General features: G+C 39.6%; 1 protein-coding gene across 2 annotated transcripts in view; it reads right to left on the reverse strand.

The window, feature by feature from the left end:
- Positions 1-18,479, reverse strand: part of f5 (coagulation factor V) — a 75,796-nt gene that overhangs the window by 37,735 nt on the left and 19,582 nt on the right. For both annotated transcript variants that reach the window (XM_073045501.1, XM_073045499.1), the window contains exons 4-8: positions 13,777-13,986; positions 12,514-12,666; positions 10,537-10,758; positions 8,016-8,175; positions 2,273-2,465 (exon numbers count right to left, since the gene is read on the reverse strand). In XM_073045501.1, coding sequence (XP_072901602.1) covers positions 2,273-2,465; positions 8,016-8,175; positions 10,537-10,758; positions 12,514-12,666; positions 13,777-13,986 — 938 coding nt within the window. The remainder of the gene's footprint in view (positions 1-2,272; positions 2,466-8,015; positions 8,176-10,536; positions 10,759-12,513; positions 12,667-13,776; positions 13,987-18,479) is intronic.

Below are 18,479 nucleotides of genomic sequence, written 5' to 3' on the forward strand. Positions count from 1 at the left end.
TGACTGAATGAAGAAACAAAAGAATTCACCCAGGATCCCCTTGTTATTTTTCCTTTACCAAATAGCTTAAACTGCATTCTAGGGTCATAGAATCATACAGCACACAAAGGTGGCCATCAGCCAACTACACCTAACTACTTTTTGGTCCATCTACAATATTTCTGCATTGGGTCCAAATCCTTCTATGCTTTGCCTATTCAAGTGAACTTTTTCCATAATGTAATTCAACACTGATCTACTACAGATTATTCACATAGTTCTATCATGTACCTTTGAACTATCTTCTACATCCTTCTCAGAAATACAGATGAGAAGTATTCATCTAGGACCTTGCTTATATATCCTGCCTCAATGTAGTGTAAATTACCCCTTCATCCCAAAGGGGATTAACTCTTTCCCTGTCTACCCAAATAACTGATGGCTATCAATGCTACTCCAATTCTCAAAAGTTAATAAATTACTTTACTTACTGCATTGAGCAGCCTTGTCCTGAATTTCCAGCATGGTATCAGTCTAGCACAGGTTTGCACCATCTCAAGAGTGGATGATCAGCTAACTCTCAGAAACATACATGCATGATCTAGTTGGATTTTTCAAATCTATTTTTCTTTACTGAGGGATTAGCATGCTGATGGAGCTGTTGACCTTAGAACAAAGTATTAGTAGCTGAGGCTTTCACAAAGTTTCAAGATTTGATGAAAGTTGAGGATCTGAATTGGTGTGCACGGACATTGATATAGTTAGTGTCAAACTAATAACTACTATGAACTGAATGTTTCAACAGGAGAGAATATCTAAAAGAAAAATAATTAAAAATTTCACTATTGATTGCTCACACTAACTGTTTGTGAACGTTTAAGTTGCTAGAAATATTTCTCTCCTGAACTGAAAGCAATAGGATACTTGTCAGCAGATGAGCCAAAAGCTTTTAGTTCTACCAACCCAAGAATTTCTTTCGAGCATTTTTATTATGCCAGTGAACTGTGTTGCCTACAAATTTACAAATTACAGCTATGTGTGAGAGAGAACTGCAGGCTTTTGAATTAATGGAATGGTAAAGTAGATTAATTCTCTTAAGAATAATTCTCCAAAAGATTACGCATAGGATATTTTGTACTATGATCTGTCTATGATGTGTGTACTTGTATGGATATGCCTTTTTACCTTCTTTTTGCTGGTACTATTTCTGTAAATAATCATAAGATATCAAACAATAAAGCTTATGGTTAGAATAAAACAAAGGCAATCACGTAATGGATATTCATTTTACAGGCCCAAGAGGTGTATTGCTAACCTCAGCTTTTTATTACAGCAGTATAACCTTCCTGAAGGATCAGACTTGTTTGTGACAAAGTTAAACTTCAAACAAATATTCCTTGCTCAGCTGCTTGTTGTAAACAAGAACCAGTCTTCAGTTCTTAATGTAAATTGCAAGCAGTAATCAGTTTGAAATTAAAAGGACACCTGGATTGGCTAAGAAATGTGGTTCACAAAGTGAAATGACCATGAAACAACAATGAAAATTCTTCTCTGCATTCGCCAAACGCAAGAAAATGGAGCTATGTTGGTTGGCCTACATTAAAACAGGCAATTACAGCTAAATTATTTGCACCATTGTCGTCATAGGTTTTACACCATCTGTGTAAATTACTTTGTCCCAGAAAAGGTAACTGGAAAACATCACATGCAGATGATGTCATCTAATAGCAGGACATTATAAATATCAGGAAGCACTCGTAATGGTTAGGAATGACAGAAAGACGGGGTGACAGTCAAAACTAAAACGCATCCCTCAGCTTCGGTTTCTGCAACAGATGACTCATTCATTTGCAACTCATTGGTATGTTTTTTGTTTGTAAGAATTGGACCTGTGTTTGTAAATCATTAATATTTTTGAAATATTTTACAAATCAGAAATCCTCTATGAGTGTTAAATATGTGTTAAGAATTATTTTTCCAAATTTAAATATGTATCATTAAAAATAAAATAAACAGTGCTTAAACTACTTCATTAGCTAGAAGTATGTCCTCCTTGGTAAAGAGGGGGTCCCACCACTCAAGCAGTGGATACTGGTAGCTAGACCTTGCCGCAGGGTCAGAATAGGGAAGTAAGCTAGAGTTTGAAGATTATGTGGACACAGTATAACTTCCCTATAGTGAGGGTACCCACAGATAGCCCACGGATTGGACTTAAAATCTTCTTGTAATTTTAGGGCTTTGTGGACAGGGAACACAATATCACCACAAGATGAATGATCCTGCAAAAGTATACCTTAATTATGTCTCTGACTTCACCTCGGATAATAGGTACTCCAATTCCATCTTGTAGAATAGATGTAGCTTTATCTTCTTCTGATATTTTACGCCGAGTGAACGTTCTGTCTGTGTATTCGACATATATTGCCTTTTTATATATTTTGCCAATACGGTTTGCTGCTTTTTCCAAATACTTAGAACTGAAAACACTAAGAGCAATAAAAGGAGATATTAAAAACAATTTTAACAATATTGAGATAATATTGCACAGTCAACTATAGAATTAATCACACATTGGTACTAATTCCAAGAATACAAGAAAAACAAGAAAAAAGCAGAAACAAGCTGCTGACAGAACCCAACAGATTGAGCAGGATCTGTGGGGGAGGGTGTGGGTAGGGGCAGAACGGATGGATGGGGAGAAGGGACGGAGGGAACAGATTATTCACATTTCAGGTTGAGACGCTGCATCAGGACTGAAGTTGGGGAGGAAAGACAGACAGTATAAAGAGGAGAGGGAGAGGGGTGAAGAAACATAGAAAACCTACAGCACAATACATACCATTCAGCCCACAATGCTGTGCCAACTTTAGAAATTACCTAGGGTTACCCATAGCCCTCTGTTTTTCTAAGCTCTAGGTACCTATCCAGGAGTGTCTTGTATCCTATTGTATCTGCCTCCACCACTGTCGCCGGCAGACAATTCCACACACTCACCACTCTCTGCGTAAATAAACTTACCCCAGACATCTCCTCTGTACCTACTTACAAGCACCTTAAAACTGTGCCCTCTTGTGGCAACCATTTCAGCCCTGGGAAAAAGCCTCTGACTATCCACATGATCAATGCCTCTCATCATCTTGTACAGCTCTATCAGGTCACCTCTCATCTTCCGTCACTCCAAAGAGAAAAGGCCGAGTTCACTCCCACAGGGCATGCTCTCCAATCCAGGCAACATCCTTGTAAATCTCCTCTGCACCCTTTCTATAGTTTCTTTCCTTCCTGTAGTGAGGTGACCAGAACTGAGCACAGTACTCCAAGTGGGGCCTAACCAGGGTCCTATATAGCTGTAACATTACCTCTCGGCTCTTAAACTCAATCCCACGGTTGATGAAGCCCAATGCACCATACACCTTCTTAACTACAGAGTCAACCTGCGCAGCAGCTTTGAGTGTCCTATGAACTCGAACCCCAAGATCCCTCTGATCCTCCACACTGCCAAGAGTCTTACCATTAATACTATATTCTGTCATCATATTTGACCTACCAAAATGAACCACTTCACACTTATTGGGGTAGAACTCCATCCGCCACTTCTCAGTCCAGTCTTGCATCCTATCAATGTCCCTCTGTAACCTCTGACAGCCCTCCAAACCATCCACAACACCCCCAACTATAGTGTCATCAGCAAATTTACTAACCCATCCCTCCACTTCCGTCATTTATAAAAATCACGAACAGAAGGGGTCCCAGAACAGATCCCTGAGCCACACCACTGGTCACTGTCCTTCATGCAGAATATAACCCGTCTAAAACCACTCTTTGCCTTCTGTGGGCAAGCCAGTTCTGGATCCATAAGGCAAGATTCCCTTGGACCCCATGCCTCTTTACTTTCTCAATAAGCCTTGCATGGGGTACCTTATTAAATGCCTTGCTGAAATCTATATACACTAATCTACTGCTCTTCCTTCATCAACGTGTTTAGTCACATCCTCAAAAAAATTCAAGAAGACTTGTAAGGCACGACCTGCCTTGACAAAGCCATGCTGACTATTCCTAATTCCTATTCCTGAGCTATCTCTACTTCCTTTCTTGAACAAGGGAACAACATCTACAACCCTCCAATCCTTCGGAACCTCCTCCATCCCCAGCGATGATGCAAAGATCATTGTCAGAGGCCCAGCAATCTCCTCCATCACCTCCTGCAGTAGCCTGGGGTTATTCTCATCCAGTCCCAGAGACTATTCCAACTTGCTGCTTTCCAAAAGCTCCAGCACATCCTCTTTCTTAATGTCTATATGCTCAAGCTTTTCAATCTGCTGTAAATCATCCCTACAATCGCCAAGATCCTTTTCCGCAGTGAATACTGAAGCAAAATATGCATTAAGTACCTCTGCTATCTCTGGTTCCATACACACTTTTTCACTGTCACACTTGATTGGTCCTATTTTCTCACGTCTTATCCTCTTGCTCTTTACATACCTGTAGAATGCCTTGGGGTTTTCTTTAATCTGGCTTGCCAAGGCCTTCGCATGGCCCCTTCTGGCTCTCCTAATTTCATTCTTAAGCTCCTTCCTGCTAGCCTTATAATCTTCTAGATCTCTATCATTACCTAGTTCTTTACTTCTTTACTTCTTGACTAGATTTTCAACAGCCTTTGAAATTTTCAACATCACGGTTCCTGTTTCCTACCATCCTTTCCCTGTCTCATTGTAAAGTACCTATGCAGAACGCCATACAAATATTCCCTAAACATTTGCCACATTTCTGCCATACATTTCCCTGAGAACATCTGTTCCCAATTTATGCTTCCAAGTTCCTGCCTGATAGCTTCATATTTCCCCTTACTCCAATTGAACACTTTTCTAACTTGTCTGTTGCAATCCCTTTCCAATCCTATGGCAAAGGAATAGAATTGTGATTACTATCTCCAAAATGCTCTCCCACTGAGAGACCTGACACCTGACCAGGTTCATTTCCCAATACCAGATCAAGTACACCCTCTCTTCTTGTCGGCCAGTAACTTTCTTGTAATACCATGGACTCTTACCTTGATAAGCAGCCTCATGTGGGGGACCTTGTCAAAGGCCTTCTGAAAGTCCAAATATACAACACTTACTGCATCCCCTTTATCCATCCTATGTGTAATCTCCTCAAAGAATTCCAACAGGTTCATCAGGCAAGATTTTCCCTTAAGGAAACTATGCAGACTTTGTACCAACTTGTCCTGCGTCACCAAGTACTCCATAACCTCATCCTTAACAATCGACTCCAACATTGTCCCAGCCACTGAGGTTAAGCTAACTGGTCAGCAATTTCCTTTCTGCTGCTTTCTTTCTTCCTTAATGAGTGGAGTGACATATGCAATGTTTCAATCCTCTGGCACTATACCAGAGTCCAATGATACTTGTCTTGCTAATTCCTTCCTGTTCTCTACATTTACTTTCACTAATTTGTGTAGCGGAAAACCCAGATCTCTCTTAACACCAACACTTTTTAATTCCTCACCATTTTTAAAATGTCTGCTTTTTAACTATTGAAGTGAATAGTTCTGCAATTTTTCACAACATACTATATTCTGTACATCCTGTCCTCAGCTACTGGCTTAGCCTATTTAGTTGTATAGCCTGGGAGCAGGCACTTTGACCAAGATGCCCATCTACACTAGTCACATTGGCCTACATTTGACCTATCCCTCTAAACATCTCCTACCCATCTGCCCGCCTAAATGCCTTTTAAATGCAACAACTGTTCCAGCCTCTACCTCCAGCAGCTCATTCCATATACCCACAACACTCGGTGATCCCCTCTAAACCTTTCCCCTCTCACTTCAAACTCTAGTTTAAGACTCCCATACCCTGAACAAATGACATGACTATCCATCCTATCAACGCCCCTTATGATTTTATAAGCATCAAGAACATCATCCCTTAGCCCCCTTTGTACCATGGAAACAGACCCAGCCTATCCAATCTCTTTTATAATTCAAGTCCCCCAGTTCAGGCAACCTTCTTGTGAATCTTTTCTGCATTGTCTCAAGCTTAAACACATCCTCCACTTAGGTGAAAACCAGAACTGTACACATTACTCCAAAGGTAGCCTAAGCAATGACCTTTAGAAGGGCAGCACAGTAGACTTATTCTATTACAACATCAGCAAGCTGGGTTCGATTCCACCACTGTCTATTAGGAGTTTGCACGTTCTCCCCAGAGTTTCCTCTAGGTACTCTGGATCCCTTTCACTTTCCAAAGATGTATGGGTTAGTAAGTTAAGTGGCACACGGATGCAATTGGGTGACATAGGCTCGTTGAGCCGGAAAGGCTGTTACTGAGCTGTATCTCTCAATAAATAAAAACTGTATCGCGACATACAACTTCTATACTCAATGCTTCAGCAGATGAAGACAAGCATACCATATGCCTTCTTCACCACTCTGTTTATCGGTGTGATAATTTTTAAGGAATTATGTACTTTTCCTTAAGATCTCTCTGTTCAGTAACACGCAGCAGGGCCCTGCGTATGCCCTGGCCTAGATCATCTTCCCTAGATACATCACTTTACACTTGTCCGAGTTAAATTCCCTTACCGCTTTTCTAGTTGACCTAAGTCCTGTTGTAACCTTGGGCAAAGCTTTCACTGCCCATTGCATCACCAGTTCTGGTGTCTTACTAATCACGCCATCTAGATTTTCCTTGAAATTATCTATCTGATGAACAATAAAGAACCTAGCACTAACCCATGGAGCACTCCACTGGTCACTGGCTCTAATCAGAAAAACCCTCCAATACTACTGTCTGCTTTCTATCACCAAGTTAACTTTGTATCCAAACTTGCTCCCGTTAGTCAGTTGACTAATCCTGTTGGTGTCTTCAGGATGCAAAGAAATAGGTATAGATGAGAGATTTCACAAAGGCGTGAGTTTGAATAAGAGGAGAGGAGGCAAGTAATAGAGCAAAGAAGAAATTTAGGATGAACAGGTCAGAGAATGAGAGGGAAGGTAATACAAGGTGATTGGTATCATGAGAGGGGCAGCTTAAAGGAAAAGGAACAAAACGGGCAGGTGTACAGCAACAAATCTGGAAGTGTTTCAGACAGCTCTGGAAACTCAGGGTTGATCCTGACCTCATTTGCTGTTTGTGTGAAGCTTGTGTGGGCTCTCTGCAGAAGCTTCAGTCTCCTGTCACACCCCAAAGGTAGTAGGGTTACTGGCTACTGTAAATGATCCCTAATGTAGGTAGGTAATGGAGTATCAGAAGTTGATATACATATGACATATAATGCAGGTTACAATTATTAAATGGCAGAATACAATTGAGAGGATTACACCAAACGGTCACATAGATTTGACCAGCCAAATAGACTCCCTCTATATCACAAGCTCCTATGCAGCATGGAGGCTGAGAAGCTGACCAGGGTTTCCACACGTATTAGAGAATTCTACCCCTCTCCACCCACTGCACCCAACTTTGACCTCCTCGCAATTTGTCAACGTAACAGTTCAATGTCCTCCAAATTCCGCCTCTCATTCCCCCAAGCCTGGAAACAACCAAGGCAAAGAGGTTTCAGCAGCAGTAGATTTAGATAGAGGCAGAGGTGAAAAATATTATGTAATTTGAAAGAGAGTGATTTTATTCTTTTCCAATTGAATTGAGGTTAAAGATTAAAAAGAGTCAAGAATGACATTTTGCACTTCTCTCCCTTGCTAACCACATGAGCACTCCAGAACACATAAAAATATTACTGTGGTGAACTAGATATACCTGTCTGACTGCTCCTGTGGCTCCTCCCACAGACCCTGCTGACTGCTCCTGTGGCTCCTCCCACAGACCCCTGTATAAAGGCGACTGTGGGCTGCTGCTCTCCCTCATTTTCCCCAGGATGTAGTGCTGTTTATTCTTCCAGTCAATAAAAGCCGATATCTCGCTTCCTAAGTCTCAGTGTGAGTTATTGATGGTGCATCAATTACATAAACATCATCTTATTTCAGTGGTAAATACATACTTTTCCAAATGACTGGACCACTTCAGACCAAATTATACCTGTCAAAATAGCTTGGAATAGCAGAGGCATAATTCCAATTCACTTCTTCTGCAGCAATAAAATACTCGCGAATTCTTCCTGTTAATCTCCTTGAATGATATCCCTTGGAAGTTTTATTAATGGTGCCTTGTTTGATGTTGAGATATCCATATAATTCAGCTGTTTCACAAAAGATCACAAAGTAAGTCACTTACAAAAATGCTATATTGTCATCAGGTTACATTTCATATTGGAACAGGGAAGACACAAGTCAGTGAGCTTCTGCTAATACAAATTTCACAAAAAGATTAATTCTTCTTACTCATCCTGCCACTTTTATTGACTAGAAGGAAGGTAGAACATTAGATAAAGTACCCTGATCCAGGTTGGGTCCATGTGTTATCTATTCAAATGATCATTTTGTTCTTGCTGGACTTTATCTGTATGTTAGAATTAATATCTATCAATGTAACTGCAAATGACAACAAATCTCTCTCAGCAATCACCACACTGATTCAGAAAACATGGCATTTTATCTGACATATAATGAACTATTAAGGAAAAGAAACAACAGTGATCAATTTAGATAACTTCATTTTTTTATAATATTATATTATGAGATGACTAACAGTATTATTGGTTGATCTATATATATATATATATATATATATATATATATATATAATTATGCCAGTTTTAGTGTAGACATTAAAATCTTGGTTTTATTATCTGTCCATTTAATTTGATCCATTTTTGTTCACAGTGAAGAGATAGCCTTCCAAGGCCACTCATATCCTTATTCATAAACCTCACCAACTTAATAACAGGATCCAGATGAAGCTTAAAAGAACTAACATGCTGTATCTGGATTACTATGACAAGGGTAGAACAGAAATGAAGAATGTACTACCAATCGAATGCACTGCTGCCATTGACAGTTCCTCCTAGCTTAGCGTCTTCTTTTCGGAAATATCGACATTATCCTGAGAACTTCATCATCTTGCAAGTTGCAAACTATGACTTCACTACATGTCCCTGCTCTTTTCGTACTGCTGAGGCATAACCCTAGACTTTTTAGCTGAAGCTCGATGCTGGCTATTACCGCAAGACAGCAGCAAGTCATAATGGTGAAAGAGTCGAGTGACAGGGAAATAAATGTGGGAGAGGGCTTGATGGAAAAAGTGACAATATTCAGGAGGGGTTCAGCAGGTCAAGCAACTTCTGCAGAAGAAAAGGAAGTGGGTCTGAAATACTGTATCAACAATTCCCTTCCACCCACAAATGCTGGTTAAGCCGCTGAGTTTCTTTAACAAATTGCATGTTGCTCCAGAATCCAGCATCTGCAAACTCCTGTGTCTTCAATGGGATTGCTCTAACAGCCAGCAGACACTTGATTCACCAAATTGACTTCTTTTGTGTTGGAAAATATATAAATAACATAAATAAAAATGTGGTCCATTATCCTCTTTCCTATGCAACCAGAGATGGGTAATTATAAGACCATAAGACCATGCAAGTCTGCTCCACCATTTCATCATGGTTGATCCAATCTCCTGCCTTTTCTCCATATCCTTTCATGTCCTGAGCCATCAAGAATCTATCAACCTCTGCCATAAATATACATACAGACTTGGCCTCCACAACCACCTGTGGAAACGAATTCCACTCTGGTGAAGGTGGTGGTGAGCTGCAGTCTTTGACATGCAGGGACTCTAGGGTAGAGTTTTCTGGGGCCTAATCAACAGAGTATAAAGGCTTTGATAGGGAGTGTTTGATAGGCGTGATTTGACAGACAGGATTTGACAGAGACTGGCTGCCTGGATTTGGCTTCCTGTATTGACTCAGCACAAATGGAAATAGATGTACTGGTGTAACTGAGCCTTGCTGAATACTGATGATCTGCCTGGTACTGGAATTCTGGGCTTTATTCTGGTGAGTTCTCCATTTGTGGCCTGGATTTGAGTCATTTCTTCCTTCAGCAGCTTGCAAAAACTGTAAAGTGAGACTCCAGGGGTAAACTGGAAGGAGGAATGTGTGAACTCTGCCTGGGTCACTTTTTGGATCATTTACTCTCCCCTCCTCTCAGTTTGTCCCCATTCCTTTCTCTCACTCCACTTCACTCTCTCCTCTTCTCAACATTCCTCCCAGCTGTTTGCTTATATCATTTCCTTGCTCTGTCTTTTCCATTCACTCTCGTATCACCCGTGGTGGCCCTGTTTTTCTTCTCCCTCAGTTTCCTGCACTCGCTAACCCCTTTCTCTCGTGACCTCTCTCCATATGCCAGAAAATCTCTCTTCCTTAATCTCCTTCCCTCACTTTCTTTCTTGCTTCTTGTTTCTATCCTTATCTATTCTTCTCTTGATAAGTCCATAAGACAGAGATGAAGAAGCATTTATGTCTCTATTTGATATTAATGGCTCCTGAAATTTATATTTCACCTACAAATAAAAGCATCTTCTCCACTTAAAGAGCTCAAACAGTGGTCTTACAAGTTGCACCAAATTCAATTCTTTAAATCATTGAGCATGTCCTTGTTCTTACCCTGGCGATGGTGCTGTACTTGAGAAGAAACCAGCCATTTTCCAACTTCACTGGGAAACATTTCAGCAGTGATGGAAGAGCCTGGAATCAGGCTAATGGATGAAACTTTATGGTTATTTTGCAAGAGGACTTGGCCATTAAAATGTACAGAGAAAATTTCAGGATCATAGCTCATGCCAATCAGATGCCAACTAATCATTCCATAAACATCGGCACTAAGTTCTACAACAGGAACACAAAGAGGGATTAGTTCACTTATGAGTAGAATATCATCAAAATCCCACATTACCTAACAATTCTTTGAAGTTAAAATCTATTTTTGTTATATTATATTCATTTTCAAATGAGCACTGATAATCCATAGGTATTGAAAAGCTTATCTTGAATATGTTTTAATGGTTTCATAGTGTGGAATGGTGAAGCACAATTCCATCAGATGTTGTGTCAGCATATCTTATTGGAGCCAATTTACAACAATTCCTACTACTATGAAAATCAATCAAATCAGCTGTTTCTTTAAAAATGCTTATTGATAGACCCCCAGAGGCACATTAATGATAAATTTGAGGGTTGGTGATCTTGACATGGTGAGACCATGTTGAAAGGAAGGTTGCACCTGCTTGTCACAGAGGCAAAGAGGATCAGCAATGCTGGCAGAAATTCTTTGCAAAAAATGGCCAATTCATCAGTTGAAAAGAAAACATTACTGGTCTTCTCAGCAAGAGTGTGCACACTATGACTCCCTTCGTCCACAAGCGCTGCTTTACTCATCTTGCTGTACAGGAAGGGTACTGAACAATAACCCCTTCAATTCTGGTTATTCATTGTAACAAGCAAATAAACTAGCTTGGTGGCAGTACCATTGTGTAACGTGAACAAGAGCCAGTAAACTGAACAGAAAGGAACCAGTAATTTCTAACAAAGTCTGATCAGCTCTGTATCCATTGATATCAGGGAACATGCTTGGAAACTGTGGAAGCACCAGGTATGCCTGGCTTCATTAAAGAGGGAAAATGTTTAGTATTTCAGAATGCCTGCAGTTTTCCTCCATTTCCACAATACTTAAAGTGCGCTTTAGAAAGCTGAGTTCATTTATTTACTTGCGAATTAATCTACAATAAATTGTAACATTCTTTAAGAGATGATTGTCACAATTTTGTTCTGGGGAAAAAATTCTCTTGTCCTTGTGAAGCGGAGAAATAAGAACATTGTTTTTGCATCTACTTTTGCAGTACACGATAGTTTGAAGAACTATCCACAATCAAAAGCAAGCTTTGATTTTGGAAAGCTAGCCAAGTGTACTCAGCAGCAAGTTTTCACCTTCATTTGTTGAGTGAAATCACCACACCCTCCCTCACCATCAGACCCTCCTGCTATTTTGGATACTTAAAGGTTTTTATTCCATTGCTGTTCTGTTTGAGCTCTATCACCACTTATTACTACCGTTAGCGTCACCCAGCTTACTCTACACAGAGGTTGCAAGAGTTAGCTCATGTTTCCCCACCGCCTCACACAAATAAGTATTCTCTACTTACAAGACTCAAACGTAAGTTGATGATTATGCAAAACAGCTAGTGATACAGCAACAAATAACCTGCTGTAGGAACTGGTGCACCCTTATGCATAGTTTCAACTTAAAATATCAACAAGCCATTCCTCCCACAGATGCTGCTCAACCCTCTGTGTTCTTTCCAGCAGATTTTTTTCTTGGCTCTGGATTCCAGCGTCAGCAGTCTCTTGTGTCTATGTAGAATACATGCATCCTGGTTTTATCTTACATTGAAACTAGTGAAGCAGCAACGGTGACCAATCTTGCACCAAAATTCGTTTTTGTTAACACTAGATATGTGAACAGCTTGCTGCTCCATCACCACAGTGATCCTGGAGCAGAACTAACAATATTATAGGAACTTCAGCTAAGAATTTGACATCTACAATAATTGCATCATGGCTAATTATGAAATAATCTCCTTGTACCTGGTAAAGTGCCATTAGTAAATCCATTGATAGAATACATTTTGATTGGAGTATTTTTCTCATTATACAAACTCTTACTTTCATCAAACACAGAGAACAATAAAACAAATTCTGCATGAAATTCATTCTGCTGTCCATTATCATTTAAACTACCTGCACAGAAAAAGAAGAAATAGAAGCATTAATGGCATTCATTAAATGCTAAGTGTTGCTTGTACATTATTGATTTTCCTTTTCACACTGATTGGTACACTCACTTTCAGTTATTCACCATTAATTGTAAGTCACAGGTTGGGTCACAGGTCAGGAGAACGGGTGAAGCAGGACAAATAAGAAACTGTCTCAGCATTAGCTATTTAGGACTGAGTACTTTTAATTCTCAAACTATATTTCAATATGACTAATTATGGGTCCATCCAATTGTACAAGGAGACAAGGTAACTTACTCACGTTCATTGTACTTAAATTATTTTCTGAACTGAGCCTCTTAAAGCATTCTCTCTTCCCAACTGTAGCCAATAGTGCTCCAAACTCCGAAAAATCTTTACTATAGCACTTCCTTTACTCTTTTTAGAACTGTCATAAAATATAACTCCTTGATAAAGCTATTACTCATTTTTCCCCTTTCTCCTGGCACTTCCCATGAAACTTTGCCACGTTAAAGATATCTTCCAAACTCTTTTTCTTGTTAAAGGCTTTCAAGCACAAAAAACAACCTCCAAATAAACTTGGTCTTTAACGTTAGCTTGTCCAGGACTGAAATTTACTTGTTCTGGCAAGAGGAGACATAACCCTAATAAATTTAGCCCATCAAGTGTAGGGTGGTTTCAAGCATAGTAACCCTTTCAAGTCCCATCTATTTTTCCCTAATGACCTTACAATATTCTCTTCCACATGTTTATCCACTCCCTTTTGTCACCTATATGCACCAAGGGGTAAACTACAGTAGCCAACTCACCTACAAGCACATCTTTAGGCTATGGGAGAAAAGTGAAGGAAAGATACACATTCACAGAGAGAGGATTTAAGTGTCATACAGCCAACACCACAGCTCGGGATCGAACCTGGGTCCCTATCAGACATCAAGATTAATTGGAGCAACACCACACTGTTTGCGATAATCAGTATTAGATGATCAGTCATTCACCTTCTATTCCCATCAAAAGTTGAACTAGACAGGATACTTTCAGCAATGGACATCAAGGAGGAAATAGTTTCTGACTTCAATATAATTACAATAAATTGCCAAGAAAAATGAATTACCAGGTTTACAGATGAGCAGCGCTCCAATCAGTCCTGCATGCCTATCTTTTACAATATCAACATCAGAAGAGTAAGTATAGGTAAGGCACTGAGGATCACTTGATGTTGGCCCTACTTCTTCAGTGATATTCCATTCATAAGTATGCTCTTGGAATGGCGTAATTAGTTCTTCAGAACTTTCAAAGAGTATTCTGTTTCCATAAATGAACTCTAAATCAACACAAAACCAATGTTAATATTTCTTAAACTTTAGAATACAAAATTACTGCAGCTGTTTCACTTGTGTTTTCTCTCAAAAAGTTATGCAAATTGCATAAAAACAAAAAAGTTATTTGTTGGTTTTGTACCACAAGCTATTTTCACATTTCTCTGTATCTGTAGCAATTACCCTAATTGGAAGAGTTTATAAAGTTCCACATGTAATTCTTTATTCAACTTGCCAGTATTCTTCTGGGTTTACAGCTGACTCATCCATCCAGCTTTAATGTGTGTTTCTAGGACCCCTGCGTACACCCTGAAATTTGAAGATTATCTTTAGGTTCAATGTTGCCTTTAAGTTTATATGGGGATTTCACTGTTTTCTGTCTATTTCCTTCTATTCATAACCAGGTGGTAAAGTATCTTAGTAGTAATTGTTGGGCCAGTATTATTATATTCCAGCTACAGACATGGCACTATCATGAATTTCCCTGGAGCAATTTTCTTGCAATTGTGTTTGGGTAATGGACAGGCAGTGCAAAGATACAACATACACATCACAGCACATCCTGAAAGATCATTTGCTAATGTAACAGGTGAGCTTGCAATGAGTTACCCCTCTGCCATCAAATTTCTAAATGGTGCAAGAATTTGTCAACACTACTTCATTATTCCTTTTTCTTTTGGACTACTTATTTTGTAACTCAGCAATTTTGTCTTTGCACTGTACTGCTGCGGCAAAACAAATTGTATTATCAGTGACAATGAATCTGCCTTTGATTCTCTTCCAAAATTACCTGAACTTCAATTTTGTTTAAAATCAATAGGAAAAAAGTATAAAAGATATGAGATAATGGGATTTAAAAATTTTCTGAATACTTTTTGTGACCTTTGAACCAACAAGATGGGGCACTACTATACACATGTCTCATTAATAAAGATATCAAGTGGATATCTAAATTCCTTTCTATCCTGAAAGTATTTGTGTTTTCTACAATGACAAAACTTGCCATCTCATTAGTTAGAAAAGGAGACATCAGGATGCATGACAAATTGGGGGGGGGGGGGGGGGGGGGAAGATCCAGGGTGAGTGGGGTCTTTGAATTTTGTCAGCTGCTTTACTGAGGCAGTGAGAAGTACAGGAGTTCATGTAGCGGAGGCTGTGATATACTGAGCTGTCTCCACAAATCTGGTTTCTTGCAGTCTCAGGTAGAACTGTTGCCATGAAGCATCTGGATAAGGCGTTTTCTGTGGTGCATTGATTACAATTAGTCAAAGGGAACGTGCCAAATTACTTTAGCTTCCTAAGGAAGTAGCAGCACTGGTGCACTCTCTTAGCTCTGGCAGCTACATGGTTGGACCAAATCAGGCTATTGGTGATGTTCACTCCTAGGAACTTGAAACTTTCAACCCTCTTAAAGTCAACACTAATGATATGAACAGCAACAGGCGCAGCACCTGTCATTGTGATCAGTGACCAGCTCTTTCTGTTTTGCAGACACTGAGGGAAAGGTTGCTGTCATGACACAATGTCACTAGGCTCTCTCTCAACTTCCTCTACTCTGACAAAAGGGTCATCAGTAAGGCTCACTTACAATTACCCTGTGAAATCAAGCTTGACGTTCAGTTCAAATGCAAGGGTGGTCAATGCTTTTATTGCCAGAGACATCCAGACCACCCCCACCCCCCAAAAATAAATCATGTACCACAAAAAGGATTCTCAACAGGTGCAATGCCAGCAGGATGTTGCTGGATAGATTGTAATTAGAACCCAGAATTAATTTCTTCTCCCTTTCCCCAAATACTCTGAGATCAGTTTGTAAGCTCCTACTTTGGGCAGGGTAAGCCAGGTCAGTAGATATTAAAGATACCACAGTTAATCTGGTTTTTACTTACCTTACTCATCATGCTACAGGTGCACTACCTATAATGTCAGTAAACAAAAGAAACTATTTGAACTATTTGACATTTTTAATGTGTGACAAACCCTAGAAAATTGGTCCTGATTATTTTGGGCAGTGGCAGGATGCAGAGCTCTACCCAATATATGAATGGAGAGCTGAAGTAGATAGATAGATAGATAGATAGATACTTTATTCATCCCCATGGGGAAATTCAGCTTTTTTTCCAATGTCCCATACACTTGTTGTAGCAAAACTAATTACATACAATACTTAACTCAGTAAAAAAATATGATATGCATCTAAATCACTATCTCAAAAAGCATTAATAATAGCTTTTAAAAAGTTCTTAAGTCCTGGCGGTAGAATTGTAAAGCCTAATGGCATTGGGGAGTATTGACCTCTTCATCCTGTCTGAGGAGCATTGCATCGATAGTAACCTGTCACTGAAACTGCTTCTCTGTCTCTGGATGGTGCTATGTAGAGGATGTTCAGAGTTTTCCATAATTGACCGTAGCCTACTCAGCGCCCTTCGCTCAGCTACCGATGTTAAACTCTCCAGTACTTTGCCCACGACAGAGCCCGCCTTCCTTACCAGCTTATTAAGACGTGAGGCGTCCCTCTTCTTAATGCTTCCTCCCCAACACGCCACCACAAAGAAGAGGGCGCTCTCCACAACTGACCTATAGAACATCTTCAGCATCTCACTACAGACATTGAATGACGCCAACCTTCTTAGGAAGTACAGTCGACTCTGTGCCTTCCTGCACAAGGCATCTGTGTTGGCAGTCCAGTCTAGCTTCTCGTCTAACTGTACTCCCAGATACTTGTAGGTCTTAACCTGCTCCACACATTCTCCATTAATGATCACTGGCTCCATATGAGGCCTAGATCTCCTAAAGTCCACCACCATCTCCTTGGTCTTGGTGATATTGAGACGCAGGTAGTTTGAGTTGCACCATATCACAAAGTCCTGTATCAGTTTCCTATACTCCTCCTCCTGTCCATTCCTGACACACCCCACTATGGCCGTGTCATCAGCGAACTTCTGCACATGGCAGGACTCCGAGTTATATTGGAAGTCTGATGTGTACAGGGTGAACAGGACCGGAGAGAGTACGGTTCCCTGCGGCGCTCCTGTGCTGCTGACCACCGTGTCAGACCTACAGTCTCCCAACCGCACATACTGAGGTCTATCTGTCAAGTAGTCCACTATCCAATCCACCATGTGAGAGTCTACTCCCATCTCCGTTAGTTTGTGCCTTAAGATCTTGGGCTGGATGGTGTTAAAGGCACTAGAGAAGTCAAGGAATGTAATCCTCACAGCACAACTGACCCCCTCTAGGTGAGAGAGTGATTTGTGCAGCAAATACTTTTACTCCCTTCCATTGGGACAATAAGCAGAGGACACAAAGACAGACCTCAAGCCAAATGCAGTTAAGTATGTTATAAATCGCTTTTGTGGCACTGAAGTGCATGATGGAGTCAGGCCAATTTGGATGTTGATCAGCTAATAAACACATGTACAGTAATTCAGTTCCTTCCTGCTGGATATCCAGAAAGTTACAAATGCAAAATACTGCCAGTGCTGGAAAACTGCACTAAATCCAGAAAATGCCTTTTAAGTACCACTTTATTAGTTGTGCCTAAGTTGAATAATGAATGCTTCTTTTGAAGTTTAATGAGAAGCACACACTGTTAATCAAATATAAAAGGCAGCAAGTGTAACAGAATTAAACTACCAAAGCATTTCTAATTAATGCATTAGCCTGAAATCATTCCCCCGTACCTATTCCAAATGTTGGTTGTTTGGCAACAACTTCTAAAGGAGGCAAAACTCCATATATTGCGATTATTAGTAATGGTTTCAGCCTTTAGCAATTGAAAAAGTTGACTTCAAACATTGTTAAAGAAATCCTTTCTAAAGAAATTTATTTTTACAGGAGGTGAAACTCCATATATTGCGATTATTAGTAATGGTTTCAGCCTTTAGCAATTGAAAAAGTTACCTTCAAACATTGTTAAAGAAATCCTTTCTAAAGAAATTTATTTTTACAGGAAAGATTTAAAAATTAATCTATTAAACTAGATCATAAATGAAGGAAGACTCAAATTTTGAGGCTATCTTACAGATTGAGAGAGAAGCCAAACAAAGGTCTGACATACTGTGTCACCGGCTCAGTCCTGTGAAACACTGAGGCATTTGAACCAGAATCAGAATAATTTGTACTAAATCATTAAATTCTCTTAGAGCAACCAATAATTTCAAAACTAGGACACACCAGCTTAAAAAGCTAATTCTACTCAGGAAGATTTTTTTTAGAAATTTCAGAATTTTTCAGATTTTTCAGAAATAACATAATTCTCATGTTCCTGTAATGGCCCAATTATTTTCAAATGATATTTGCAGTGGTACATTTTTAACTGGGCTTATATAAATATATATTTGTATAAGAATGCAAAAAAGCAAAAACTAGTCTTGACTATTATAAATAATTACTTCTGGTATGAATTTTGGCCCCTTTCCTGTACACACAGTTGTGTTAAACATTAAGCAGGTTCTCAAAAAAAATAAGCAGCTTGCACTTCTTAGTATTTACAAAG

The sequence above is a fragment of the Hemitrygon akajei genome, chromosome 5 (assembly GCF_048418815.1).
Source record: "Hemitrygon akajei chromosome 5, sHemAka1.3, whole genome shotgun sequence".
NCBI lineage: Eukaryota > Metazoa > Chordata > Chondrichthyes > Myliobatiformes > Dasyatidae > Hemitrygon > Hemitrygon akajei.